Below are 27,862 nucleotides of genomic sequence, written 5' to 3' on the forward strand. Positions count from 1 at the left end.
TAAAATATGCAAAATATATTGATCCGCACCTATGTTTCTTTTTAACATTGTCATACGGGCAAGTTATTCTAATCACGTGATTCCATTAGTTTGTGTTGTTGTGAAGAACTCGGCCATCTTGGACTGCTATCGAAGAATGTGAAGGATAAAATGACTTCTGTCAGTGCATTGCGGAGGGTTTGGATGCGATAATGTCTTTTTCGTGGGATTTGGTGGACACTACAGTGTCTTGAAAGAAGCAGACTTGTTTTACGACGTTATTTACCATACAATTTTAGAAGTGTTACAGGTTAGATGGCTGGCAAAGTCGCCAAGGCCCACGTTACCAAATTCCCGGTCCATGAATTTAATAATGCCTCTTATTTAGAATCAAACCAACCAGGGGTCTGGACTATGGAACAGAATGAAGTTCTCAACCAGCTTAGAGAAGAGAGCTTCAAAAGACGAGTTGAAATACTCGAGCAATTGCTTATTACAGTCCGGAGAAATGGTGGCAGACTTCCCTACAATGACCCAAAAGCGATTTTCAATGGACTATCACTTGCTTTATCCGACACAAATTGGGACGTCAGACTGAAATGCATCCAGCTGATCAATGAAGTAATACCCCAGTTTGGAGATGACCTAGATACTTGCATGAATGTCATTCTTGGCAAACTGATTCCAAACATAGGAGAAAGTAAAATCACTGTGAGAAGAGCTGTGATACAGACTTTGCATGTGTATATGAAGTACACAAATAATGTGCAGGTGTTGCTTAAAGCTATTGTTCAACATGGTTTGGAAAACGGTGATCCTCGTGTTCGAAAGGAGACTGTCATTTCATTACCAATGCTGTTCACTCCAGAGTTCCAGAGAGAGAATTTCTTTGAAATCACACAGTCGTTGGCAAAGAAGCTCCTGGACAACTCAGTGGAGGACAATATCCGTGAATGTGCATTAACCACAATGGATAAAATCAAGAATCTTGTGGGAGAGAGAGAGTTTGGTGTTTACATTCAGAAATTGTCAACTCCTCTACGACGGTATTATTGTCAACTAACTGGGATGGAAGTGGATTTTTCTGAAGGTTATAGCTCAACTGCAAGTACTCCCCGCAATTCAAAACCTCCATTTTCAAAGTCTCCAAAGGTTGTCGATCAAAGTCCTCCAATGATGAATGGACCTCCCAACACAAGTCGAGCTCAGTATGTGGATTCGTTTGAGTTTGGCATCATCCCTAGTCATGTTATGAAGCAGATCGGTGATCAGGAAAATTTTAAACTGCGTGCTCAAGGGGTAGAGGAGCTAAAGAATTTGGTGAAGGACTTGCAATCGACAGATGTGACAAGCAATCTTTTGCCACATATGATGCCTTTCATAAGTTTTTTAAGCAATTTGCTTGATGACTCAAACTTCAAAATTACAACAGTGACGTTAGAAATTCTTAATATTTTAGTTGAAAAGTTGGGACAAAATGTGAAGCAGTACCTGAAACCATTGTCTTCAACTTTGGCAAAGCGCATGGGTGATAACAAAATTGTTGTTCGTCAGGCTGTGATGAGAGTTGCAATTAAAATGATGCAAAGCTATCAGCCCAAACCTGTACTAACTGTGATATTTGATAACATCCATCATAAAAATTCCAGAGTAAGACTTGACACTGTGAACATTATTATAGCAGCCCTCCTCACTTTTCCCAGCTATGACTTTGATCTTCCCAGAATTTGCCAAGTAGTAGCACCAGCCCTTTGTGACAACAAGAGGCAAGTGAGACAGGCAACATTAGAATGCTTATCTGTGATAGCCCAGGCCATGGGACAGGGTCGTCTGCAACCCCTGGTCCATGCAGTAGATGGGGTGGAACTGAGCGCGGAGGGGGAAGGGGTGATGGCAGCAGTCCAGGCTCGCTTAGCAAGACGCCAGCTCCCCAAACTGAATCATGAAGGATTAGTGGAATATGCAATGCCTATACCGTCCTCAGCACAAAGTCGCACAGGAAACCATGTCCATGGAGCTGATGTAGACTGGGTCCTAGCTGTTGGAAATAGCGGATCAGCAAGGCACATTTCTAGGTCGGATACGCTGGAGATAGAATCAGTAACTTCATCAGCTAGATCAACACCAGCAGTCAGCACCATTGAGAATGGAACCCCTGGCCCAAGCAGGCGATTCAAAAGTGCAAGCATGAGAAGCAACTTTCCTTGGGAAGATGAGAGAGATGCAAGAGAGAAGAGAAGTCAACAAGTAAGTAGAAAATTGTATGAAAAGCAATGTATTACTTTATTTACTATTTTACTTCCAAATGAAGGAAGCCTTGCAGTTTATTGGAAAAGAAATGATACTTTGAACATGTTGAAAGCCATTCATTTAATTTCTTAATTATATTTCAGTCTTATCTAAGAATACTTCATTATTTAAACATGTTAAAGATTATTCAAAAGATTGGGCTCAAGCTAGATTAGATATTCTGTTTGAGATTTTATTTTCCAATAGGATCTAATTATCTAAATATGGGGAAAATATGTTTTTTGATGTATTTTTAAAACAAACATTGAACAGTGCTGAATGCAACAATATTTGGCAAGTTTGTTTTTTGTAACCCTTTAATTTGTGAGACTGATCCCAAAGAAGGTTTTTATCTTTTGGGTGATTAGGCCAAAAATAGAAATAGTCTTGTTTCCTGCTACCTGACCTACCCTATTTTTTTGCACCCGACCTTAAAGTTTTTATTTAGTTTTGGGTGGAAAATTGGAAATTTCATGATCCAAAAGTGAAAAAATATATATATTCAAGTGGTGTTTCATGAAATATAAGTTAAATATGGACTTTAATTCATAAAACACTACTTGAGTTGTGCATCAAAAGAAATGAAATTTAATTTTAAACAATAATATTGACCTATGACATGTTTAATTTGGTTTTGTAATAGTTCATATCCAACAAGTACCATTGGAAAAAAATAAAATAATTTTCCTACCTACCTACCCTATTTTTTTCAGGCTGGTAGCAGGAAACAAGACTATTATTTTTGTGGCCTTAGTATTCTATACAGTATGAATACAAATCAACTTGTTCACCAAAGGTTGTTGCTAAAATTAAAAATAAAATATCAGTTTATTAGTGGAAAGAAAGCCACAAAAAACTCCAGTACAGTAGCCAATTTATTGGTTAGGTAATAAAAGATGTTGCTGGAAAGAAAAACTTAAGATTTAATTGTAAACATTGAAGGACACTGTTGTTTGCCGAAGTGCATACCTTTAGTTTCACATGCACAGTATTTTAAACCATTAAAAAGTTTTTTATACTCATATTGTGAATTATGTATATACTACAAAAAAAAAAGAGTTTTGTGAACCCCTCAACCCTACCCAAGAATTTAAAGGATGGTGGTGGGGGATGGATTGCATGCACTGCAATGTACAATATGTGACACCTTTAAAATGCAAGATTTTCAAATGTTCAAGTCATTTTAATCTGTTTTAATTGTGGTAATTCTTAAACAAATATTTCAGTCTATAACTTGAATGACCTTGACAAATTGAGATATCATGACCTAAACTCAAGGTTAGAAAGCAAGGAACCATGTTTCATGGAAGACATGAATTTGTCTACCATATTTCAAACAAATGAACAGACAGATGGACAGACAGCAGAAATCTCCAGTTTATATATGTATGGAGTATAGTAAAAGGATAATTTATGCATAATTTTTATATGCCATATATATATCATTAAATTTTAAAAGGATTGTCTATTCTGGATTATTTTAAAGCCTAGGTAGACATAAAAACATTTATAATATAAGCATAGAATTTCAGATGAAGAAAAAGTGAAGTAGAGATTTGTAAATTGTGTATTATGAAGTATTTGACATAAGCCCTGTAAGTAAATTTCATTGTGTACACATACCCTTTCACTTTTTCGCAGTAAAGGATAACCTAGATCACCAATCCAGTCACACAAGCTTTGGAAGATTGAAAAATGTTATTTTTTGGAACATCAAGACTAAATCTTTTTAATAAACATTTTTAGACTATCAGAAGTATTAGTGAAATGGTCAAGTTTGCTCGTTAACAGACAATATACCCCCCCCCCCCCCCCCCCCAAAAAAAAAATCTTTTTAAATAAATAGTCATATGATTGAGTGAGGGAATGTACAATTTGACATTTCTGAATCTGATGCTTAAGTTTTTTTCTCAAATTATACTAGACTTTTCTACTCTTTTGCCATGAAATTTTAATGTGAGGCAAGGGTTTAGTATGTCTTTAAAAGGTAATCTACAAAAGTTTCGCACATAATAGTTTAAAACTTTTGCCCTAACATTTGCAAATTCCTTAGACCTAGGGTATAAATGGGGGATTTGAACAAGTTTTATTGGTAATTCCTAGATAGAAACTGCATTAATGTGTGCTTATTATTCCATTAGTGGTACCATGTCAAGTCTTTTAATGTAAAGAAACATTCAGTTATATGCTTGCACCCATTAGGAGAGGTCATGAAAAATTGCAGTTGAGTTTAATGCTTAGAACTAATCAAGTATGCAGACTCTTGAAGGAAAAAAAAAGTTCACATATATAAGCACATGGCAAACTTTTCAGTTGTTTTCTTGTTTGATAATAGGGTTCAACATTCTGCAGTATTATGATTAAGTAGCCAATCTGTCTTCAGTGTTTAGTCTCTACGTCAGAGGAGAGACCAGGAGAGGTACAGGTGTTAGAGTGCCAAAACCTTGACTATTAAAGAAATAACATTGCGATGTCCTCTCCTTTGTAAATTGGTTGCGTTCTGGGAAAAGTTAATTAAATGGCCCTCATTATCAAGGATTTAAACTCATTTATCATTTTCATCAGAGGTTTTATTGGATGTCAAATTTTCAGATTGGAAGTACAAAATGTGAAATCATCATTCACTTTTTGATTAAAATTTGTCCAGGCTTAAAGAAATAAAGTGAGGTTCAATCACACAGAGATTCACTCTGCTTGATTGATTTGGAAGATCAATTTAATTTAACTCTGATGATTAAGTTAGACTGATACACATTTTGAGATTTTTCCTCCCAATAAACTTGTCAATCCATCTTTGCCGGATTTTATTGCAATGTAAGTAGGTACCAAGGAAGGAAGGAGAACAGGAGTTGTTTTAAATCTCCTCACAATAAAACTTATTTCATAACCTGCTAGGAACGCCTAATATTATTTGAACAGTCTGCCTACATAAGACCTTAAGATTATTAAATTTATAAATATTCACATAGCCTGTATGTATACACGGTGCATTGTTCAAATGCATTCAACACCAAAACTATTGTACTGATTGGAGCTATAAAAAAAGTTTGCCAGCTAAAAGTTCACGCAACGGTTCCTTCTTCAAGAGGAAACCATTTATCCAAAGAAACGCAAGAGATGAATTTTATCAAATATTCCTTAACTATTGGGGAATTCAATATTCAATCATGTTATAATTAGAAGATAGAAAATTATCATATGTAACCTCATTGATGAACATAGAGAAATCACTTTCAAGTTTGGTAGCTTTCAGACTTTAGAATGATCAGAACACTTTCAAGTTTGTATCTTTCAGACTTTGGAATGATCAGAACTTTCTGTTGTTAAAATTCATAACACTATTTCAAAATTATCACTTCATACAGCAAAAATCAGTTATAACGGAGTCACTGGGATCTATGAAATTATCATTTCGTTATATCCGTAATTTATTATATCCGTATAAGGAATTCGTTAAATTTATATATCTGGGGATCCAAGATAACTTCGCTATATCCGTAAATTCACAATATCCGTGTTCATACTAAACAAGTTTTACTGTATCTTTTATTCTGACATCAGAGGAGCATTATAATTGATAAGTTCTATGTATTAGTTTAATAAGTGTTACAAAGTTTGGTTCATACTGGCATGAATGTTGCATTTTATAACTGTAATATATGGACTTTTTTTTTTTTTTTTCAAAACATGGACAAGTTCAAAATTTTATAGCATTAGCAAGCTTTTTACCTCTTACTCATGGACCAAACCTGCATGTATTTTTCTCTTAGTAAGCATATTAACTGCCAATATGTATAAATTGTCACAGGAAATTATGCATGATCATGATAAATTTTACCATTTCATCTTTCAGAACATTCATTTGGTACGTGTGAGAGACCTTGTCTCTCTGAAATAGACTATTTCATTTTGATGTAATATGGCCTGTGTAATCTTTGTTACCTAAGTGTAGATGAAATTTAAAAGCAAATCATTGAAATGGGAAAGTTCAGTCTGGAATGTTATTTGATGTTACATATGTAATTGTCTATGAAAGAAAACCAGGGAAAATCATGCTGAAACTTGGTTCTGGCACTAATATTCTGATAGCTTAGATGATTCTGAATAGTGTTTTCTGTAATAATTTTTGTGATCATTTAGTAGTTGGGATGTATACAAGACCTGCAACTTCCATTAATTTTATCATCCTTCTTCCAGCACATCTGTTTGATGTACATTACTTAGCATCCCCCCTAAATTTTTCGTAAAAAGTAAAATTACGTAACAAGAGAAACATTTCTTTTGGATCATTCAGAGATTTTTTTTTACTAGAAAAGATGACCATGGTGTCTGAACATGTCGTTTACATTGGGTGAATTTCCTCATTAACCAATTGATTGTTCATCTCTTGTTAACAAGCAAGAGCAGCCCCTTTCAGCCCTTCTTTGGTTCATAGATATGGATCCCTCGAACAAACACTGGCTGGTGGTAGTTTATGGATAAAATGATTGCCTTATGCAGAGTGTCTTTTGTTTAAGTGTTTGTTTTAGTCCATAAGGAATTTTTTAATGACAATTATCAATTTTAGAGGGCAAATAATTTGTTATTCAAAGTAAGGTAAAAGTGGCTGGTTCAAGAGCTATTCAGAACGTCCGCGTTCTATTGAGCGTCTAGTGTTATAATGCATGCCAAGTACATAGTCTCTTTCCAAATTCTTATGTTTACTTGAGGTCAGCCTGAAATTCAAAAGACTTAAATTTATTGTACTAATCTGGACTTGGACACCTGCCCAGTATTCTTTACACATTTTACCGTCATGTTAAGTTCGTGAAATTTAAATGAATGAAATGTTTGTTTTAAGTTATATTGGTTTGAATACTTTTAGAATATTTGTGTGATAAAATAAAAAGAATGTTTCTAACTTCCACAGACAGTTTACCTGTATATGTACATTTTTAAATAGTGTGTACTCTGGGCTAGACTGAATAAAGTTAGAAATAAATTGTAAGGAGAGCGAGTTAGTGCTATTAGTGGAAGCCCAGACTGCACTGATTTCTTGGAGATTTTACTCATTAAAATCTCAGAGTCTAAGGCTCCACAAATATATTCATTCACACAAAGATTTCTACTCTTTTTCTTCATGATAGTATAGTAGAATCATGAAATATTTTTTGGGAGGTGGGGGTGGGGGGAAAAGCAGTTGTATGCCCATAAAAATAAGTGACATCAGTTTTCTGATTAATACAGAGGGATCTGATTCTATCTGTGTTTTTTTTTTGGTTGAAATAGTGAAAAACATTTTACATGAAAAAGAAATGGTGGATGTATATATAATTTCCATACTTTTTTTCAACTCACTTTTATCGAAGTCTGTAAGAAGTATTTCTTGTTGCCAACTTGCCTTTTTGGAATATAGTGTATGTATGCTATTGTGATCATTTTCTGAAATGTACACTTTTTAATTTTTAGAATATAAGTTAATGACCAAAGTAGATTGATCATGTTTGAGATAAAAGAGTTTAAGTATGCATACTGTGTTAATGCCTGTATGTCACTGTGAAAATCATAGAAATTTGACATAAAATATTGTATCTAATAATTTATTGTCTAAAAATGGCAGTGGAACTGGAGCACATAGTTTGGAAATAGAGATCATAGAATGTAATATACTTTAATGTAAAATAGTTGAATCTGAAACCTCAAGAAACATTTGTTTAAGAAAAAAAACAGTATTACTATCTGAATGATAAAGCTACAACCTCCAGCATAATTGAAGGTAGCAATAGAAATATCAACATTGCTTGACCAGTGGCGGATTTAAGGGGGGGCGCACCCGGCGCGCGCCCCCCCTAAAATTGTCAAAGTTAACGTAAATCACAGTTTCGTCTAGAAAATGTAAATATGTCTACTTGGTAGACCTCATTTTTACCCTAAAAAATCTCTAGAACCCAGGAGCTGCCGGGGGCTTCGCCCCCTGGGCCCCCACCAGGGCTTTGCCCTGGACCCACTGGGGGCCTCAAGGCGGCCCCCAGACCCCTTGCCTACTTTTGGCGCCCCCCCTAACTTCAAATCCTGGATCCGCGCCTGTTGACAATGATCAAGTGGTATTTCAAAAATTAGTGACTGCACAGAATTTACAGTTCACTGTTAAAGTATTTGTTAAAAGCATTCATTATCATTATCATATAATAAATTCAAATGACAGTAACATGGAAAGTTTTCACCCTGTTAAAGTATTTGTTAAAAGCATTCATTATCATTATCATATAATAAATTCAAATGACAGTAACATTGAAAGTTTTCACCCCTTGAAACCTTTATCAACCTCGGATATGTCTTGGTCGATATTGGTTTTCTTAATCTTTGGGTAAAAAAATTGCAGTGTAAACCTCAACCACATGCAATATTGACATATAAATGTTAGGCTTCATTGGAAGTTCACCTGTATTGTTTTGTACTGAACATTTACAAGTAAAATACCGGGTAAGTTTAATACACATTTTGATGTGGCCATCATGCATCGGAAGTAACAAAACATCAACAGGCTATGCCAAACAACTAATGAGATACTGAGGTGCTTTGTATGATTCTAATTTCAACCAGGTGTATCACTGTAAAAATAATAAATGTCACTAATAATATTTATGATATACATGTACATGTATCTGAGCAGAATTTGAAACATGACAATATTTTTTCCTTCTTAACCCTGAATCTGATAGAAATTGATTTTATAGGTATATGAAAGGGTTAAAGGTTACTAGTTGGCACAGGGTTGCATGGATTTAGTTTGACATAATTTTGCTCAAGGATTAATTTACATACAAATAATGTTCTATATTCGTTTAAATGATTAACAGGCTGGGTTTTTAGTAGATCTATCTAGTAAATACTTAACTCTTGGTAAATAAGAGTTACCTCTCTTTACTTTGGTTGGATTCCACTTTGGGTTTAATTTAAAGTAAAAATATATATTTCTGTATCTTGATTGTCATAAGATGTTTAATAAGCTTTATAGATCTATCAATTTAAAGGGACACATATCCGTTTGAAAAAAAAGAAGGAAAATTTGTTCATTGGTTAAGGCAGCTGGTAATTTATTTTCCTCAGTTTAAATCTACAGTCTCAATTTCTTGATTAATTTTCTCTGGAAATATAGATCTACTCCATGTTGAGACTGAGATTTTTGTTGTTGTAGTAATTTACAAGATTTATAACCATTAACGTACATATTATCAAGATGGTGATTTGGACATTGAACTCTTTTAAAATAAATTTGGAGAGGGTATAGAATTTTGTTCTTTGGCTTCCTTTGACAGGTAGTGAGGTTAAAAATAATAATATCATCGGATTTGTGTCTTGAATTTCAATCCCTCTCAAAATCTGTATAGCATGAAATTTTGTCAATAATGATCATTGAGTTGTGAAGAGAATTTCTTAAGGACGGCCTCACTAGGACTTTTTCTTTACCATGCCCAAAGAAATCAGTGCGTTCAAAATGCACCATTTAATTTCAAACAAGTGAAAGACTATTGATCCATAGAGTTGTCCAAAGAATGCGGGTTTCTACAAGAGACCTGATAATTAGTGTGTGAAAGAGACGAGACGCGAGGCACGCTCAGGCTGAGGCAGAATTATGTGTTTCTGCGCGGAGTGACTTACGGCCGGAGATGGAATTATTTTGTACATTAATGTTGTTTTAAGGATTAACAAAAAAGCAGGAGAGCGACTTTTAACAGTATTCTGATTATTCAAGTTTAAAGGATTAGCTCTCGATGGGTGTGATAGACTACGTGCCTGTTTTGACTAAATTTGTCAATCTGGGACCACCGGTGGGACATTTATTCGAGGTGAGGAAATGATAAAGATCTTCTTAAAGGCCTTGCTTGTTGACAACAACATGCATTGATGAGATCTTTGAAGTTATGCAGTCTTAAGTAATTACGTACATAGAAAGCCATTTAACTAAGTGGATTCTATTAAAGAATGTTGTTGTTTAGTTGGATTTATTCGAAAAAACAATTTTGGGGTTACAGGTTGGGCTTTTCAAAAGCTGTTGTGTAACTACCCCGTCTTATTTTCATAGACAACAGGCAAACTTAATTTTCTTTCCTTTAATGTCAATTTGGGCCCATTTCTTCCAATGCTGTATCCAAACTATCGCATTGATTTATGCACCTTGTAAGGTATGCTAAATGTTTTTTTGCATTAATTATGGTCTAGGGCTTAAAGACATGAATGTTGGTGCACTTATTGATTCCTGGCTAGCCATTTCAATTTCTACATCTGTAATCAATGCAGTCGAAAACTTCCTTTCCTGTCCAAAATCGATACGACTCTATTTATGCAAATTGCTCATTTAGTCATCTGCACCTGAATTGAATTCATTGCTATTGAGCAGTGTCTGAATAACTACCCAACCTTTATATCCACTCCCCAAATTATTTATAACTACTACCAATTAAATTGCTTATCCACTCAAATAAAAGATTCAAAATAGCCTTAATTTTATGGATTTCACAGGCTAAATAAAAACAATGCTTATATAGTACAACTGGTGTTTGAATCATTTTAATTTGTTGGTCCCTTTTAGTGGATATTGCTAAAAAAAATTATCATTTCAGGGGGAAAAAATCTTATTTGGGCAAAAAAATACTGTTAATATGAATATTTTATTTAAAACAGACATGTTAATAAGAAGGATTGGGCAGCAGACACGGCCTATTTAAGCCATATCTTTCTAATGAATATCAATATCCATTAAGGATATGTGAATTGATGCTTGAAAATTGAAACCCTTGTTAATATATTGGATCTATTATATATTATGGCTATTTTACATTAATTCTCTAGGAAAACCTAATGTGTACCCATTAAAGTGCTTCTAAATCTTGACCATCAATTCTTTGATCTGTGATCCTTCTTCTCCATCTCAGTTTTTAATTGCCTGCCGCACTTATTTTGGCAAACATTGTATTGTAGAATTCAAACAATTGTTCAAACAGCAAAAATTGATTTAGAGCAAAAGAACTTCCTTCATTTTACTACATGTACTGGCTAAACTTGAGAATGTTTCTTATAGCTTTAAAATAATAAATTGTCAGTCGTTTGTAGCAATTATATGTAGGCTTTTTGAAAGAGGATAATGCGTCTCATACATACAAAGGTGGTCTGGTGCAAGGATGACCATAAATTTGCTCAAAATAGGAAGTAATTATAGAATGGCAAAGATTGATCAAATTTTAAAGATCAAAAATGGATGGAAAATGTGTAGTTTGATTGGATAAAACGAGTATTATTTGCTTTCTCTGACCCCCCACCAATGGTTTATCTCTCGCAGTGAAAAGAAGCACCGCTGGGATAAAAGTAAAAAGTTCATAGTGATCAAACAATGGCCATCTACTCAAATGATAATGTTTGACTAAAGAGACTTCATGTTATTGTCAGAACCAAAAAACTGACAGTTAAGGACATTAATAAAATGAGCATTTCAGAGGACTCGATCTGAAGTTGTCATGCAGAGCCCCCATAGTCCAGAGCAGTTCTTCTCAAGTAGTGCTGTGTTGATAAGTGTTGTCATTGCCATAGACACAATACTTAAGACGCACCACAAATATTGACCTGTTTCACTGTGGCTTGCTCTACATTGCAAGAACTATTCCTGAACTTTTACTTAAATATGTACATTTACATTTGGGGCTGAACAGACAACAGTGGACAGTTCTGTGAATGACTGTATTTTAAAAGAATTTGGTCACTTAATTTAAAGTACATGAAAAAGTAATCTCTTCAATGTTTTTTATTTGAAATCAAAGATTGTTGATAATTGAAATCAACAACCTCTCTGTACTTATTCTAAAGGTTATATACCTATATAGAAAGTAATATCAGGATGCATTTAACATATTAAAGGTAGAATAATATTTACCAATCCTGTGTTAAGGATAATTAAAAAGCTTTTAATTGCACAAGAAAATAGTAGGGCTAAACAGATTGTCCAAAGCGTTAAGAAAGAAAGTTGGGACAGAGAACATTATTGAAAAATTATTCAAAGCTGGATAAGAACTTTAAATTTGTTTCATACCATTATATTTGAATAAATGTTAGAATTAAAATAATTAATGTTATTTATATGATCCACAGAGTGATAAATTGCATCTGATTTTACAGGGAAGCATAAATGATGGGCCCCCCAAACCTATGCGAGCAACCTGGGCAGGAGATGAATCAACCGAAGTCAACCACACACCCAAGCAGCGGAAGCCGCCCCAGCGCCGCATCACCGTGGTGGGCATCAACGCTGCGGAAGATCAGCAGTCACAGCAAGAATCAGGTGAGGGGATTTTTACTTGTAGTTGTATTATTAGAAGATTCTAAAAGAGAAACTGAAAAAAAAATTCTGCTCCGTTGGTACTAAGATTGAAAATGTTATGTAGGGTGTTTCTTTGTTTAGGTTTCTTTAAGTAAATACATGTAACTTTGAAAGTTGATTTTATTTTTGTATCATGAACTTTTACTGATGGTAATGGATCTATCTAAGATTGCTATTTTTGTTTGTCTGCAGGATCCTACAAACAAATGCATTTGAACAAGCTGAAGAAGAATTATGGCAGCACAGGAAAAATCAACACAAATACCATTGGTGGACTAGATTTAGCAGAAGTAGAGAGAGGTACTTGAGGCCTTTTATTGCACCATATGTTAACTTAAATAACATAAACAGAGTTTATTTGGGGGTGAAAAACTTACAGTAGAAGATATAACTACATGTAGTATGTTTCATAGAGTATAATTTCATAATAACACACTTTGGATAAACAGTCAACAATTTCCATTATTAATTAATAGTTCCTTTTCTGCTGGGAATGCGGTTACTTGCGTGTGTGGGTTGTTTAATGGTTTGAATGTCAACATGCCCTCTAATTGTAGAGTGACAGTGGGGACTCTCTGACATAAAACTGTTTTTCTTCTGACATCATTTCATAAGAACTGAAGAGTTCCCTGTCTGTTTAATAGACAACACTTCAATTATACAAGTCTTTAGAGAGTGTGTGCAAATATAGACATAATATGTACCATTCACCTGTACTCTCCACCCTTTTATGAACGGAGTGTATCTCTCTGATCAACTCCGAAAGGTGAAAACCTCACTCTGATTAATATTTCACACCTCGTGTTGAGATTTATTCTGCAAGTAGCCCCTCGGGATTCATTTTCAGCAACAGTATCAGGATTTATCAGATACGGCTCGTACATCCCTTAATTTTCGTAATGTCCAAGTTGATGAATATTTGAACCGGTCATGTGATGCTGCATAGCCAAGTGAAATCCACAACGCTTCTTTGTAGTACATGTATTAATACTTACCTGTAAAAATAAATCAATAATATCCCCACGTCCCAGACTATTTACAAATCAACAGTCAATGACTGATGTCGGTTAGCTAAGGGATAACTGGAAATTCAACCAGCATCCTGAAACGTTTAACAGAATGACTTTTGGTGATGTAATGGGAATTTTGTGTTCAGTTTCTGCAGGTATGGTAGGAATACCTGATAGCATATATATGGCATGCTTAATTTTAAACTGATAAAAATTTCCTGGTAAATGTTCTTTTTCTATAGCTAAGACTAAAAAAGCAGTTGATAGACCACCAGTTAAACCCTTTTTAGAGCTTCGTTCATCAGAGAGTGAGTAAAAAGAAGCACATTTTGGGAGTATGGAACTCTGTGTCTTTATATACCATTAGATGCCACTATTATGTTATGATTTTTACCTTATATGTAGCTTGCATTAAAGTTCTAGACGTAGGCGATTAGTAGAAATGTATAGTAGAATGAGCAAAATTGTCAATTAAATATCCAGCATAAATCTCACAGAAAATATGATGTCATTTTTACCGGGTATTTGGTTCAAGAAAAAAATGATGCTTTTCTTCTTGAATGTTTGTATTTTAATGATTTTGCATTTATAAGAAAGTTTTGTAAACAATCTTGACTCTTTAGTGGCTTCAGTCTATATTTGACAATCACAGGGATTTGATTTTTAAACCCACCCATTTATTGTGGGGCCTGGTGTGTGTCGTCCCTCAAAACAAACATTAAATGTCCTGATGTTGATTACGGATGTGTGATATTATTATTCAAATTATTGCATTTACTTACGAAGACGTGTTGAAGTGTGCTTCTTGCATTCTTTTCAGTATTCAAATATTATGAAGTAGAGCCCCTTCAGGATTTTTATACCAGCAATATGTTTAAGTATGTTTAAGTCTTGAAGAAAAAAAAGCTATTACATAACTCAAGTACTAGCTACCTTAGAGAATTTTGAGTGGTATTTTTGAACAGATTTGAATTAGGTTTTACTGATTTTAAGGAAAGAAATCCAAAAGCAGTAGAAATTGATCCGACTGATAATAAAATATCTGAGTGTAAGTCAAATATATACAAGAAATTTCAAAGTAGATCAATCTGTAGAATGTTTAATATGACATTTTTAGTGGGTTGTGTTTTAGAGCTGTTAAATATATAATTAAAGTATATAATTTTTGTTAAAGCTGAAGCTAGGTCTTTAATGTTAGTTGACGAATATATAGTGATATTTTTTTTTGTTTTATTTGTTGGCGTAGGAATGTATCTGGCAATGATTGTTTATAAATTCTTTCAGTCTCACACCGAGAATACAAGCATTTTGACACCCTTTTTATCCCAACTAATTTTGATTTAAACTAATTTCAATATATTTAATATTGTATGATTATAAACTTGTCAAACAAGCACATTTAAAGCATATTCATTGAAAAGGCATTTTATTTATCACAACCAACCTATTAATAGTACTTGTTAACAACATATTAGAACTGCATTAATTAGTACTAACGACACTAATTCTAATTGTTTGTAGCTGATGTCGGATCTCCTAACTTCTCTAACGAGGATTCTTGGAGAGGTATATTTCATGTTGTCAACATGTTTAAGTTGCCCTGATCGTGATAAATCTATGTATTTGCGTTATTCAAGTGTGTTTGTTAAAAAATTTAGAGATAAAACTACTCTTGGTCTATTATTGTTAAGACTTTGTTAGAACGCAGGAATTTGGTTGTAAATTTCTTCATTTGGCTTTAAGTCGGAAAAGAATTTTGTCAGGTGGAAAAGCTAATCTGTGGATCATCTTTAAATTTAAATTAGAAAAGGTTGTATTAGAAGACTTGAGGCAGAATAAAGGCATCTTTCAGAACCCCTTTAACCAAATTTGTTTCACTCTATTCTTTGAAATCAATTTTGAATATATAAAATGATTTTCACATATTTGTGTCAATGGTAACTTGATAGGAACACACTTTTTTGCCCTTAAAATTTGTGGGGGAAAAACTATTGAGAACAGGATTTGATGACTTCTGTATTGTAATCAGAACATTTAAAAGATAGAAATAGCTGAATAGATGACATTAACATAATTTAATCATTTAATTTTATCAAGAATAATTACAGACTACAGGCATGGGTCTGCAAAAAATCCCTCTTGCGTCATCAGTGCATATGAAGCAAGACTTGTTAGTTAGTGCGCTTTCATTTTTGCCTGTCAGGGGGTCCAAAACGTATTTAGAAGATCCTTTAATTGATCAGCTCATTCATGACTATATTAATTTTCTTTTTTTACAGGAACAAATGACGAGTCTCCGTTCCCATCCAAACCAGCACTGGCTCGCTCCGCCACGCGTCGCCCCGCTAAGAGAGTTCCTCCGATCGCTGCAGCACAGTCTGAGAGGTTCTCCTCCTCCAAAGAAGATGACCAGGATAGCGCTTACGAGGACTCGGTCGAACGGGGGCTCTATGATGAGTCCAAGTCAGAGGTAAACAGGCCTTTACTTTCACTATACAATTAGACTCAAAAAATTATTTTCATTCCCTTAATATTTTCATAGTGAAATATTTTCAAAAAAGTGGTCCTTAAAGTTCAGTTCATCCATTTATGTGAAAAATAAGCACACGAAAACAAAGTGTCATTCTATCTGCATGTTCTTATTTCCTTTGCCTAAATTGGCAACAGACCTTTGTATGTCCTATTTGTTTTATTTTCATGGTACTTTTGTTTATGTTTTTGATCTTGGTAATATATAAGAATTTAAAATTAGGAAAATAAGATTAGATTTAATGAACCCTAATGAGACAGAAAATAATCTGAATACATAAGAAATCTTATTTTAGAAGGCAAAATTTGATAAGAATGGAAAACCTGTAAGAAACTGCACAAAACTTATTCTACAAGTATATGCATGTCTACAGTATAGATTATAGGAGCAGTTTCTGTAATTAAGAAATGCTTAAAACAGTAGATAAAGTTTAAATAGTATCTTTAATTAGAACTAACAATGCTATATGTGCATGCAATAGTTCTTAAGTTTTTAAAAATACAAAAGTCCCATTTTATCTGTGATCATGCATGCAGTTGATTAGTTTCAACTTAAAATCACACTTGTTCTATAGTCATGGTAGAATTATTCATTTGTTAAATGTTTAGAAAACTATTTTGTTCTACACATTTTCTGAATTATAATTTTTGTAATATGTCACACAAAATTTTTTTGTGCATTGGATCTCAGATTTGAGAATTTGACTCTTGCGTTGATTTCTGCACCATTTCTTAACAGATGATGAAGTACTTAAAAAGTCTGCGAGGTGGTGCCAAGGTTTGTCACCTGTATTACCTGAGTTGTACCTTACACAGTTTGCTTTTGCTAACCATTTATATGTGTGATACGAAATGAGAAATGAATGGACCTAACCAGAATACCTAATAAGTCTAAACACCCCCTAGGGAAATCATTACCTATTGATTCACAGCTACAAGCTACCCCAATCACTTTTCCTATTGGATACACCGAAGTCGACAAAACAAGATATCCCATTTCTATTGCCACAACTGTTAAACTTAACATGCATGAATTATTTACGCTCATAAGAAAGAATGTGTTGTTTTCATAAAAAAAGAAGGCACATTTGAAGCATTTTTGTCACATTTAAAAGTGGTCTTGCATTGGATTATGGGTTATTTTTGTAAAAGCTTTTTGTTAGTACGGGAACATTTTTGTTGAGTTGTTATTATAATGGTTTATGTGTTAACAATTGTTTTTGATATTGTCACTCATTATGTGTCAGTCATGCACATTTGATGATACTGTGGAATCATTTTAATTCTTATGTGGACCAATTCTGAATTCATAGATTCTAAAAATTTGAAATGTTTTATGTGGAAGCATAATTTTATGGGTGAATGTCTAATATCCATGAAAAAATTAAATGCAAATAAAATGATTTCACAGCACTCAATTTAATAGAGTAACCTTCACTTATTTGGTTGTGTAGATAATATTATGTGAATTCCTAAGTAACTTTTTAAAAAAAAAACAAACATATCTTGGTAAGAAGAAGTATTTGTTCACTCACAAATTCACAGAAAATTTCATGAACATCTTCATTGAAGAGTCTTCAGATATATGATTTAATGCTTACAAAAATGAATAAGAGTAAAACTTAATATTATAGTACATTGATAGTAAAAAAAAATACATTCAATTTATCTTTGAGTTGAGGAGGAGAAAAGGGTGGGTTCAAATTCTTTAATATTGTTAAATTTTGTCTATTTGATACATGTTTAAACCATCTAGTATTAAATTTGTTATGCTTTTGGTTATAAAATTTGTATGCAGAGGTGACATAATGTCATGGCTCTCAGTGGTGCCATTTATACAAATGAGAATATATAAGTACTCTACAAGTGTACATTATATATATTTATACTTTATAAAACTGGCAGTGAAAAAAAACTTAACTTCTTTTAAAAAATGTTTACAGATGATGAACTCCCTAAAGAGCATACGAAGCAGTGCCTCAAAAAAGAAAGAGGAACAGATAGAAAAGTACGGGAGTCACTCGCGGTCTAGTTCCCCCTCAGCCGATTTACACGAGAGCGGAATCTGGAGCACCATCTCCTCTAACGGAGAGTCAGATACAGGATCTATCTCTAATCGATCCAAGAAAAGGTAAAGGTTTTTACCCATAATTCATGGTAGAATTAAATAATTATATTGTATTCTTAATCAATGATAATTAATTGATTTAATTATTTCTTTAATATAGTAAAAATTTTTCCTTGTTTAGTAAAAAAGCGGAGTCCCCATTTGAATCACGACCAAAGTTGGCCAGAACCAATTCTTTCTCCAAGTATTAATACATTAAAAAATTTTCTCCATTTAGTAAAAAAGCAGAGTCCCCATTTGAGTCACGACCAAAGTTGGCCAGAACCAATTCTTTCTCCAAGAAGAAACCAGAGAGCAGTCCCGAGGACTCGGGCATCAGCAGTGCGGGGAACTCTGGTGTCATAAGAATAGACTATAACCCTGCCAGTGGGGTCACATTTAGGGAGAACAAGACATCTAATGTCCAGGTGGTGGGCAAAGGGTACAATGACGATCAGGAAGCCTTAGACAGGAGGGCTAGTGTGGGCGGGCTAAATAAAGTCCGTGACAGACGGAGAATGCAAAAAGGTAAGGAAAATTGCACATAGTCCCAGTTATATCACTTCTTGAAATTACAAGGGGGACATTATTGTCTTGCAGTGATTATTGCATTGGAATATGTCTACTTTGAAAATGTGTAAAGGAAATTTTGTCAAGATAAAGTTTTATGTAATAGAAATATTTTTTTGTTTGTTTGACAATTTCCTTTAGACAAATGTTTGTGAATGTTATTGGCACTGTAAACAATGCACATACAGCAAAACATAGCAAGTGATCTATCCTTAAGCATACCTCTGTAAAGATTTGGAGCAAAAAAGAACCCTCATTTGTTTATTCATCCTTGTGTGGAATATTTCTAGTCCATATATGGGTCTGTTTCAAAATTGCATGATCACTGGTTTGTTTACATTTTTTTATTGGTAATTTATTTTTAAGAAAAATATTTTTGCGAATATTAAATTGGCAAAAAAATACTTTCTGATTGCCCAATACTTGATATAAAAGTTCCCCAAAAAGTAAATATTTCCAAAATCTTGATTCATATTTATATATTTCCAAAATTTTTTGATTCATATTTGCTTTAAAATAATTTATAATACTTTGAAACTGATGTCAATAAAAACATTCTGAGAAAACTTATTCAGACCTTTATAAGAAATCCCTCATATTAATAAATTTGTAATGGTGGTAATTTCTAATTTCTGGTACTATAGGATATTCTATGTTTCATTGCTTTATTCCCTGTTCATAACTGCCTGTATGGTAGTGACTTTAAAAGTTAATTTATATACCAATTGAAAATTTCTTTCTGATTTTTTTTTTAATTTTATTGGCCAGAGGCTTAGGTCAGCCTTTTAGATGAAAGTTTGCCCCACATATGTCTGTTGAATATATAAATGTTTCTAAACTGATCATGTATTCATCTTTTCCGAAACCAATGGGCCAGTTTCATTTTGACTTCAACATATATCTTTTGAGAAAATTAAAATTTTTGATTAAAGACACTTTTTCTACAAGCAGGGCTTCAAAAATGAAATATGGTAGTGTCATTCAAGAATAGAATGAAGCTAGGACACTGTGGGAATAAAAAAATCTTATTCTCCTTATGTAACAAGAAAAACTATTAGATGTCAAGTCAGTAGAAAAAGAGCAGTAGGATTTAAGTGAGCAATGTGGCCTATGGGCCTTTTGTTTTATTTTTTTTTGCACAACCCTATATTTTGTTTACTCAAAGAATTATTTCCGCTTTTATATGTAACCTGTATGTGTAGTGTGAGGTGCCTAGAGCTTGATTTTGTTGTGGTCATCATTCATTATGTTTAATAGTCAATTTCTTATATGCATATATAGACAATAAAAAAAAAAATTGAAGGGTCTTTAGGGAGAGAAAGATTTTGTCTGCAATTGATCTGCTACATCCATGTTTAAATACATTTGACCTGTAATGAATGGTGGCCACAATTTTGAGTGACTTAATGAATGCATGCATCATCCACTTTAACACTGCAGCACTATAACCCTTCCATTTGTTGCGTGTTGTTTACAGGCCCCTTGTTATCTCCCCTTGGTGTGGCCTCCATGCACAGTTATGGGGCTGTGGAGTGGGATGACGAAAAAATGCCTACCCAAGACAGTATCGGTGTTGTAGGCAAGGGTATGTGTTCCAGAGTAGTCTAGTTATACACAGGCACAAGTAGTCAACACATCGTAGCTATAGCTGTCTATTTGTAGTACGGTACATGTATTGAGATGACAGTTGGAAAAGGAATGAATAAATTTGAATAAATTAGTAAAACTGTAGAATCTAGATCATAGGAAAGGATGTAATGGCATAAATGGCAAGGCTTATTTTATAAGACACCTAAGTCTGCATACAGTATTTACAGGGGGTAGACAGAAATATTTAGGCATGAAAACTGAAATAATTTGTCGAGTGTTAAAAGATATTTGCTATATATTGTTAATGTAGTGGTGAAGTTACTAGATTACTAAAATGTACATATGGCTTAAATATTCTATAATAGAATATTAATATGCTCTAGGAATTGTAAAAAAAATTAATTAACATGAATAGAGATAGGTTAAATAAATAACGAGAAAGAACATTCACTTTACATTCATCAATTCATTAGGGAAGAGATCAATAATTTGTAGCTTTCATAATGAGCTAGAAAATCAATCTACCAATAATTAACCTTATATATGTGTGTGTTTATGTAGTCTGAGGTTACTTCTAGTTTACATCACAGAGAATTCATTAGGGGATCCCAAAAGTTACATTATGTTGTGTGGACTGCTTAATATTTTATCATTAACTTATGTAATATTGTAACACACATTTTACCTTTGTTTTACCCCATAGTTAACACTATTAATAACTTTATGATGAATCAAAAACAAATTTGTGTGTAATTGTGTGTACAATTATTTTTCCCTCCATACTCAATGATGCACGTCTTAATCACAGGAATGTTTGACTCGAGTAACGGAGCTGAACATGCAGTGAATGCTGGGAACTCCCAGTCGGGTGACCGACACGATCGTAAACCCCCACGTAGCGATCGCAAAGACTTCACTAGTGGGGTGGTGGGGATCAGTATTAACCGCCAGGGCTCCAACGATGAACCGGGAATGGAGGAAGCTGATGACCTGTCTGTGGAAGATGTAAGTCAAAAGCATTCATTTGATCTTTTGTCTAAAAATGCCTCAAGAGAATTTCATTTTCATTGCTTTTAACTGTTAGGAAAAAAAACTTAATCAATATTTTTTTTTGTAAACATCTAAGGGAATGATTTACAAGCAACATAATTACAACTTCCTAGGATGTAAGAAAAGGCTTGTTGAAACATGATATTAAGATGTACCAGATCACTTCTCTGCAATGACAAGTATGTATTTAAGGAAAAAGAAAACAACTAATGTTCTTTTGCAATTTTAGGATAACAGTAAAGCCATGAGCAAAGCCATGAAAGACAGACTAGCTAAAGCTCAGAGACAAAAGGAAGAAGAATTGGAACAACAGAGAATAGAACGGGAGAAGAAGAAACAGGAGCACGACGAAAAGTTACGAAAGGAAAGAGAGCGACAACAGGAGAAGCTAAAGAGACTGAATACCAGTGAGAGTATCCCTGTTACGACCCCGAAAAAGTCACCCTCACCCCGCAAGAAGGCAGGCAGTGGGCCACCGTAAGTTCTTTAAAAAATTACAATGTTGTAAGGTCCTAATAATGGTAAAATGTGGAGATGGGTCAACAGAATATGCTTGCAGAAATGGTTAAAGACATATATGTGCATAAACTCGCTTTTATTTTGAGATACTGGGTTTATTTTAATCTGTGTTTTGGATATTTTCAGTACCATGAATGGTAATGCTAGTCACCCAGTGTCGGCCTCCTCTAATGGTCTGTATGAATCAGATAATCCTAGTGACTGGCAACCATATAAAGATCCAGAAGGGGCCATTAGAGAAGCTCATCAGAACCTCAACAGCAGTGATTGGTCAGTAATCCTTATAAAACTGTATGCTGTAGCATTTTTACAACTGTAGCAATGGTCAAAATGGAATATCCATCTCAATTACTTCAGAGCTAGAATATTTTGAATTGAAGCGTGATGAATTTTACATTGTGTTAAAGCAATCATTTGTTGTTTTATATAGGGAGGCTAAGTGCAGTGGTGTGAACACTATCAGAAGACTGGTGATGTATCATCCGGAGACGGTCAATGTACAGCTCCACACTGTGGTGCTGGCCATGTTAAATGAGGTCAGTCCAGCAATTCTGTTTCATTACTGACAGATTAAGTTTCAGTACAAATGATCTTGTTTGACCAGTTATTTCCTTTCCAATTGCATATTAATTTGAATTTGAATTTATAGGTGAAAAACCTCAGATCTCAAGTGTCCAGGTTGGCCATTGTTGCTCTTGGGGATATGTTTACTAATCTCAAGAAGAGTATGGATGCAGTAAGTACTTTTTTTTATCCTTAAGAACATAATTTTGGAAAAATTATCTCATTTGAAATAATATCTGTAATGCTTCCTTTGTACAGTGTTTTGAATGAATTTATTTTTTCCAATTTACCAGGATGTGGAGATTACTGCCAAAGCTCTGCTAGCCAAAAATGGAGAGAGCAATGGGTTTATCAGGGAGGATGTAGAGAAGTCACTACATGCCATGGTGGAATTCATTACTCCACAGAGGAGCTTGTTGGCACTGATTGCTGGTGGTGCTACGTAAGTCTAAAACATTAAATCTGATTCACTTCTTCCTTTTATGTTAACAAATAATTGAGGTTCTTAAATAATTTTTTTTTTTCACTACAGCTAATAATTTGCTTAATTGTTATGAATTTTACAGTCATAAAAATGTGCAAGTCAGGAAGACAACATCTCGCTTTGTTGTGGAGTTGGTGGAGAAGATGGGCCCGGGGCGTATTCTGAGTGGGGTTAAAGATGTTACAGACAGGGTGCTGCCCACTGCAGCTCACTTTGTCATGGATGCCTCACAAGAAACGAGGTAGAAAACCTCAACAGCATTAGACTTCAATAATGTTAAAAAATAAGAATTTAGATTTATAGTGTTTTTGTTAGAATTTGAAATGTGCTAGTTGTATGTTCAAAATTTTTAACTTAAGGTTTATAATATTGCTCTTTATTTTGAAAATTTTCATCATTTATTCAGATATAATGGAAGGAGAATTTTGTACACTCTGATGGTCCATCAGGATTTCAATAAAATGTTGTCAAAGCACTTGCCAGCCAACACTCTCAGGAATATTCAAGACATTGTAGAAGGATTGAAAACTAAGGTATAATCGTTATGCAATTTAACGAACTATGAATGTTTTTTTTTTAATTAATTATTTCTGCAGAGAACTTATGTGAAGATAAGATTAATTAAGATAAACTGTGTTGTTTTAGGGCCTTGGGGATATGCCACACGAAGCTTCATCTGCTAGGGGTGGTAGAGGGCCGGCAAGTCGCGCTAGTTCAATAGTCCGGGGAGGGTCTGCCAACAGCGAGCTGCAACACAGCACTCCGTCCAAACGGCTTCTCCGCACAGATGATGCTACCCAGGAGGCAATCAAAAACATGACAAATCTAATCTCAGCCAACGACTGGAGGGATCGTCACAAAGGCATTTCTATGTTGCTGGAGATGTGTGAGGAAAACACAGACGTAGTCGTCATGAATATTGTCAAGGTACAATCATCCTATTATTTAATACTACCTCTATATGATTTCTTTGAAAAAAAAGCATGATAAAATGGTTAATAATGGTTTAATAAATTAGTATATATACACATTTTTAAAAAAACAGTATATTGAGTCAATATGAAAACAACATAAAGCTGAATGCAAAGTGTATCAAAAGTGCTTTGTCAGTTGCAAATTTTTTAATTCACAGATTTTTGACAAATTCCTGCCTCGGCTACAGGATCCCAACAGTAAAGTGAACTTGTTTGCCCTGAGTGTTATGTTACAGATTGTTCCTATACTGAGGGACTCCCTGACACAGGTCATGAGTATGGCCATTGGAAACATTGCTCCCAATCTATCATCTAAAAACAAAGAGATTTACCAAACTGCAATGGAAATCATCAACTCATTAACCGAACACTTAGGTATGGACAGTACATTTATTACTTACTTAAGATTATCAATATGTAAATTTTCGCACTGCTTGTGTGTAGACAAGTAAATTAATGTTTTCTAATACTTGTAGATGGCGGCCAGTTACTTCAACCCTTGGCCAATCAGGCCCAGTCAGCCAGTGCCAGGAGTAAACCTGATCTAGTGACTAAAGTGGCAGGTAAGTCAAACAATAAACCACTGACATAAATCAAGGATCAGTCGCCATCCTTCAATCCTAATGGGATTTCTGTGGACTTTGTTTTGGGTGTTAATGAAGGACTTTTTCAAAAACAGAAAAAAGTTTTTAATGAAATGACAGGGAAAGACAATTTGGAATTGTTATATCCATTTATTTCCAAATAAGTTTTAAATCTTAAAGGAATGAAAATCACTTTGCTCTATTGTGTGTGTATTTGCTCTTGTTGTGTTTTACTGTATAATGCATCTTGAACCAGATGTTTAAGGAGTAATTTTTATGTTTTGCAGAACTGGTGACAAAGGTTTACCAGCGCAAGCAGAAACAGGTGGTGCTACATGTGTTGCCTCTCTTATGGCACCTATTGGGGGCCACAAACAGTAGTGGGGCAGTTCAGGGGGGTAGCTCTAGCATTCGTACAGCGACTGCCACCCTGGTGAATTCTCTTTATAATCAGATGGGGCCGGCCTTGTTAGAGAAAGCAACTTCTGACCCCAACGTAACTCCACGCCACCTACAGTTGCTTCAGGAAATGATAGATAGGTAAAAGAAGATATCTACACTGTGATATATGTTTTTATTTCTGTTATTTATGGGACTAGAATGGCCAGAGATGTTTGTTTTTTGGATTACAGGCCTGTATTTTGTTGTTTTGCATTTTTTTAAACATCTAAAATCTATGTATTTTGTGTGAAAGTATTTTCAGGATAGTGTACTATTGTGTTTTCAGATATTCAATGAATCACTTTTTGATCTCTGTTTTGATTATATTTTTTTATCATAAATTTTTACTGTCAAATGAAAATTGTCACAGATTCACCACATTGAAAATTCCTGTGAACCTAAAAATGAAACTTTGGCCCCCATTATTGAGTTTTTAGCTTTGATGTACTGTGATTTTCTCCGTTGTCTAGGAGAACCTGTTGTTAACCTATTGTAATAGGTAAAGATATATATTAGATGTACAGTTAGTTTTTAATATTTATACATTTTCGTGTGAATGTGATGAAATCAAGTGCTACTGTGATTGGGATGTGAAAGTGATTTTTATTTTATTTTCCTTTTATTGAGTATGTAAATAATTTATAAGTGAACCAGATAATTATTAAGCCCATGTAGCTTGTCTACATATTATTGTGTTATTAAAAATCATGTGTTGTTGTTATTGAAAACTATTTATTTTTGTAAGTGCAAATGAAATGTTGACTTGTTTGCACTGTTTCTTTGTTGATGTACAGCCAATGCATGATTTCTTCCTATACGTATATAAGTGTACATGAAAAAGACCTATCACGGACAGACATTTTTTTTGTATAAGTAGCTGACCATTTTTTGTTTTTAGTGGAGAAAATTAGAATAGCATAATATGCATGTATCGTCATTTAAAAAAAAAGAAACTCGTAAGCTGAAACAACATGGAATGTGTTTTTTATTTTCGCTTTTTTTGTAAAGAATTGTTGCTAGCATTCCAGAGTTGCATTTCTCTCTTTCGTTTTTGTAAGTGTAGTCACCCATCCCCCCTCAGCATAGTGAAAATGACCAAGTGGGTTTCTCACGGCGTTAGATGTCATATTGCTTATTCCCCCTGTCAATATCTATAGGAATATATATCTCATCTAAACCGTCCTGTATATTAATCCATATGTCAATTTTGTGCCCTATTGGCAAATATATTTAGTTTTGTATGACAACTTATATTTTAAGGAAATACCAAGATGTTTTATTTTACTGGAAATTTTCTTTTCATCTTTACTATGACTGTTGAGATGTTTAATGTCAAAAACACCTTGCAAGAGAGACACCTTTTAGTCACAGTATTAGAACATATATAGGCAGTTCTCTGCAGTCTTTCTGTAAAGTGTTGTTGTCTTGGTAAGAACCTATATTAAAATATAGTCACTAAGGTTGTTATAAATATGCCTTGTTTGGAAATCATTAAAGGGAATTTGTTAGTGACTACATGTACTTGTGCATATATAAATGTGTCGACCATTTTATACTCCTTTTAAAAACCAACAAATTCAAGTTTTTATTTCATTTGCTAGTCACATCGGGGATAACACGAAAAGTTTATAACTGAATTTGGGACAGTTGATATTTTTTTTTTTATTTTAAAAGGAAAAAGCTGTGTTTGTCAAATCCGTCCAATATTTATTTAAGAGAATGTTTTTGTTCACTTACATGTACCATATCATTCTGTATATACCACTGTATACAAAATATCAATTTAATTTATTCTCGAATGAATGTTCATGGAGGATCTTCTGCTCCGGCAGATGAGCACTTGTTGAGAGAAATTCATATCACAGGCTGAATCCACACAAAATAAAGATAAAATAAAGTGTGAATTTTGTTCCTACTTCACTCAAGTATCCACAGTTTCAAATTGCTTGATAGAAAGAAACACACGCACACAAAAATGAATCTGCCAGATGAATTTCCTCCATTTATATTCATTCAGTGTTAATTTTTTTGACAAAAAGCAATTGTTATCATAATCAGTATTATGTTTAAGTATAGAAACTTTGGCTGTTGGGAGTTAATGGGGGATGGAAAATTCTCATAGTATTACATTGTACAGGAGGAGTTCCACCCCCTTAATATGGCATTTAACTGGAACTGGGACAGACCCCGATTGACAAGGAATAATGATGGTTTAACATGATTGTCTGTAGAGTAGATATTCTTGTGCATATGACAGTATGTGCTTGCTCAAATCATTCCATCCATCTTCATTTGGGCTGTGTTGGCTATTGAAATACCAAATAAAATATTCAGTGAATTTATTGGTTTTATATTGTACTTTAAAATTAGAAAGTTTATGAGCTGAACCTCTTGACTCAAGTTCAAGGAGGAACTTCAGTTCAGGCTAGTCTACAGGAGAAGTCGTAAAATTATAAGGCAAAATATAATGCAAATCTTGAAACCAAACACAACTTTTTAATAATTCAAAAGTAGACAAGAGCAATAATTTCTTATCATTTCTGCTAATAAAAGTATTGCCTTCAGTTTATGAAAAAGATTAAACAGAGTGTGTAATAGGATCATTACAGATACAGTGAGATACATGTATTTATATAAAAAAAAATCAGAACAATGTGGCTAAAAGTTTTGCATGTTGATGAGAGTTTGTACAGCAAATGGCAAATGGCTCCTAGGGCTAGAGTGCAGTCCAGCTGAAGATTAGCCATAAAACTTAGATGAGCTCACTTTTGATCTCACTTTTCCATTATTTATTCCTTTGGAAAAAGTGAGACTGAGATCA

At 34.0% G+C, this 27,862-nt stretch overlaps 1 protein-coding gene across 6 annotated transcripts; it reads left to right on the plus strand.

Moving 5' to 3' along the window:
* The first annotated feature begins 78 nt into the window (after positions 1–78).
* Positions 79–27,379, plus strand: LOC134279442 (TOG array regulator of axonemal microtubules protein 1-like). 6 transcript variants are annotated; one of them, XM_062761840.1, is made up of 22 exons: positions 79–2,226; positions 12,418–12,580; positions 12,812–12,919; positions 13,872–13,937; positions 15,151–15,195; positions 15,909–16,099; positions 16,898–16,936; positions 18,102–18,289; positions 18,504–18,793; positions 20,313–20,420; positions 21,234–21,430; positions 21,705–21,952; positions 22,121–22,264; positions 22,425–22,530; positions 22,644–22,730; positions 22,852–23,000; positions 23,125–23,283; positions 23,449–23,575; positions 23,688–23,969; positions 24,175–24,391; positions 24,493–24,579; positions 24,888–27,379. In XM_062761840.1, the coding sequence occupies exons 1-22, from the start codon at positions 295–297 to the stop codon at positions 25,142–25,144; spliced, it is 5,190 nt and encodes a 1,729-aa protein (XP_062617824.1). In that variant the 5' UTR covers positions 79–294; the 3' UTR covers positions 25,145–27,379. The 6 variants fall into 6 exon arrangements, with proteins under 6 accessions (XP_062617824.1, XP_062617827.1, XP_062617826.1 ...); XM_062761845.1 differs by lacking the exon at positions 79–2,226 and adding an exon at positions 9,861–10,097; XM_062761843.1 differs by lacking the exon at positions 20,313–20,420.
* Positions 27,380–27,862: the final 483 nt, after the last annotated feature.

Source organism: Saccostrea cucullata, unplaced genomic scaffold, assembly GCF_032062105.1.
Source record: "Saccostrea cucullata isolate Sc308-1 unplaced genomic scaffold, CSIRO_AGI_Scuc_v1 ctg364, whole genome shotgun sequence".
In the NCBI taxonomy this organism is placed as follows: Eukaryota; Metazoa; Mollusca; class Bivalvia; order Ostreida; family Ostreidae; genus Saccostrea; species Saccostrea cuccullata.

Excerpts from the sequence above, each read along its gene's own strand:
- LOC134279442 (XM_062761840.1), top strand. The coding sequence starts at position 295 with ATGGCTGGCAAAGTCGCCAAGGCCCACGTTACCAAATTCCCGGTCCAT. Across the intron at positions 15,196-15,908 it reads TAACGAGGATTCTTGGAGAG|GAACAAATGACGAGTCTCCG; the intron begins GTATATTTCATG and ends CTTTTTTTACAG. Across the intron at positions 18,794-20,312 it reads CAGACGGAGAATGCAAAAAG|GCCCCTTGTTATCTCCCCTT; the intron begins GTAAGGAAAATT and ends TGTTGTTTACAG.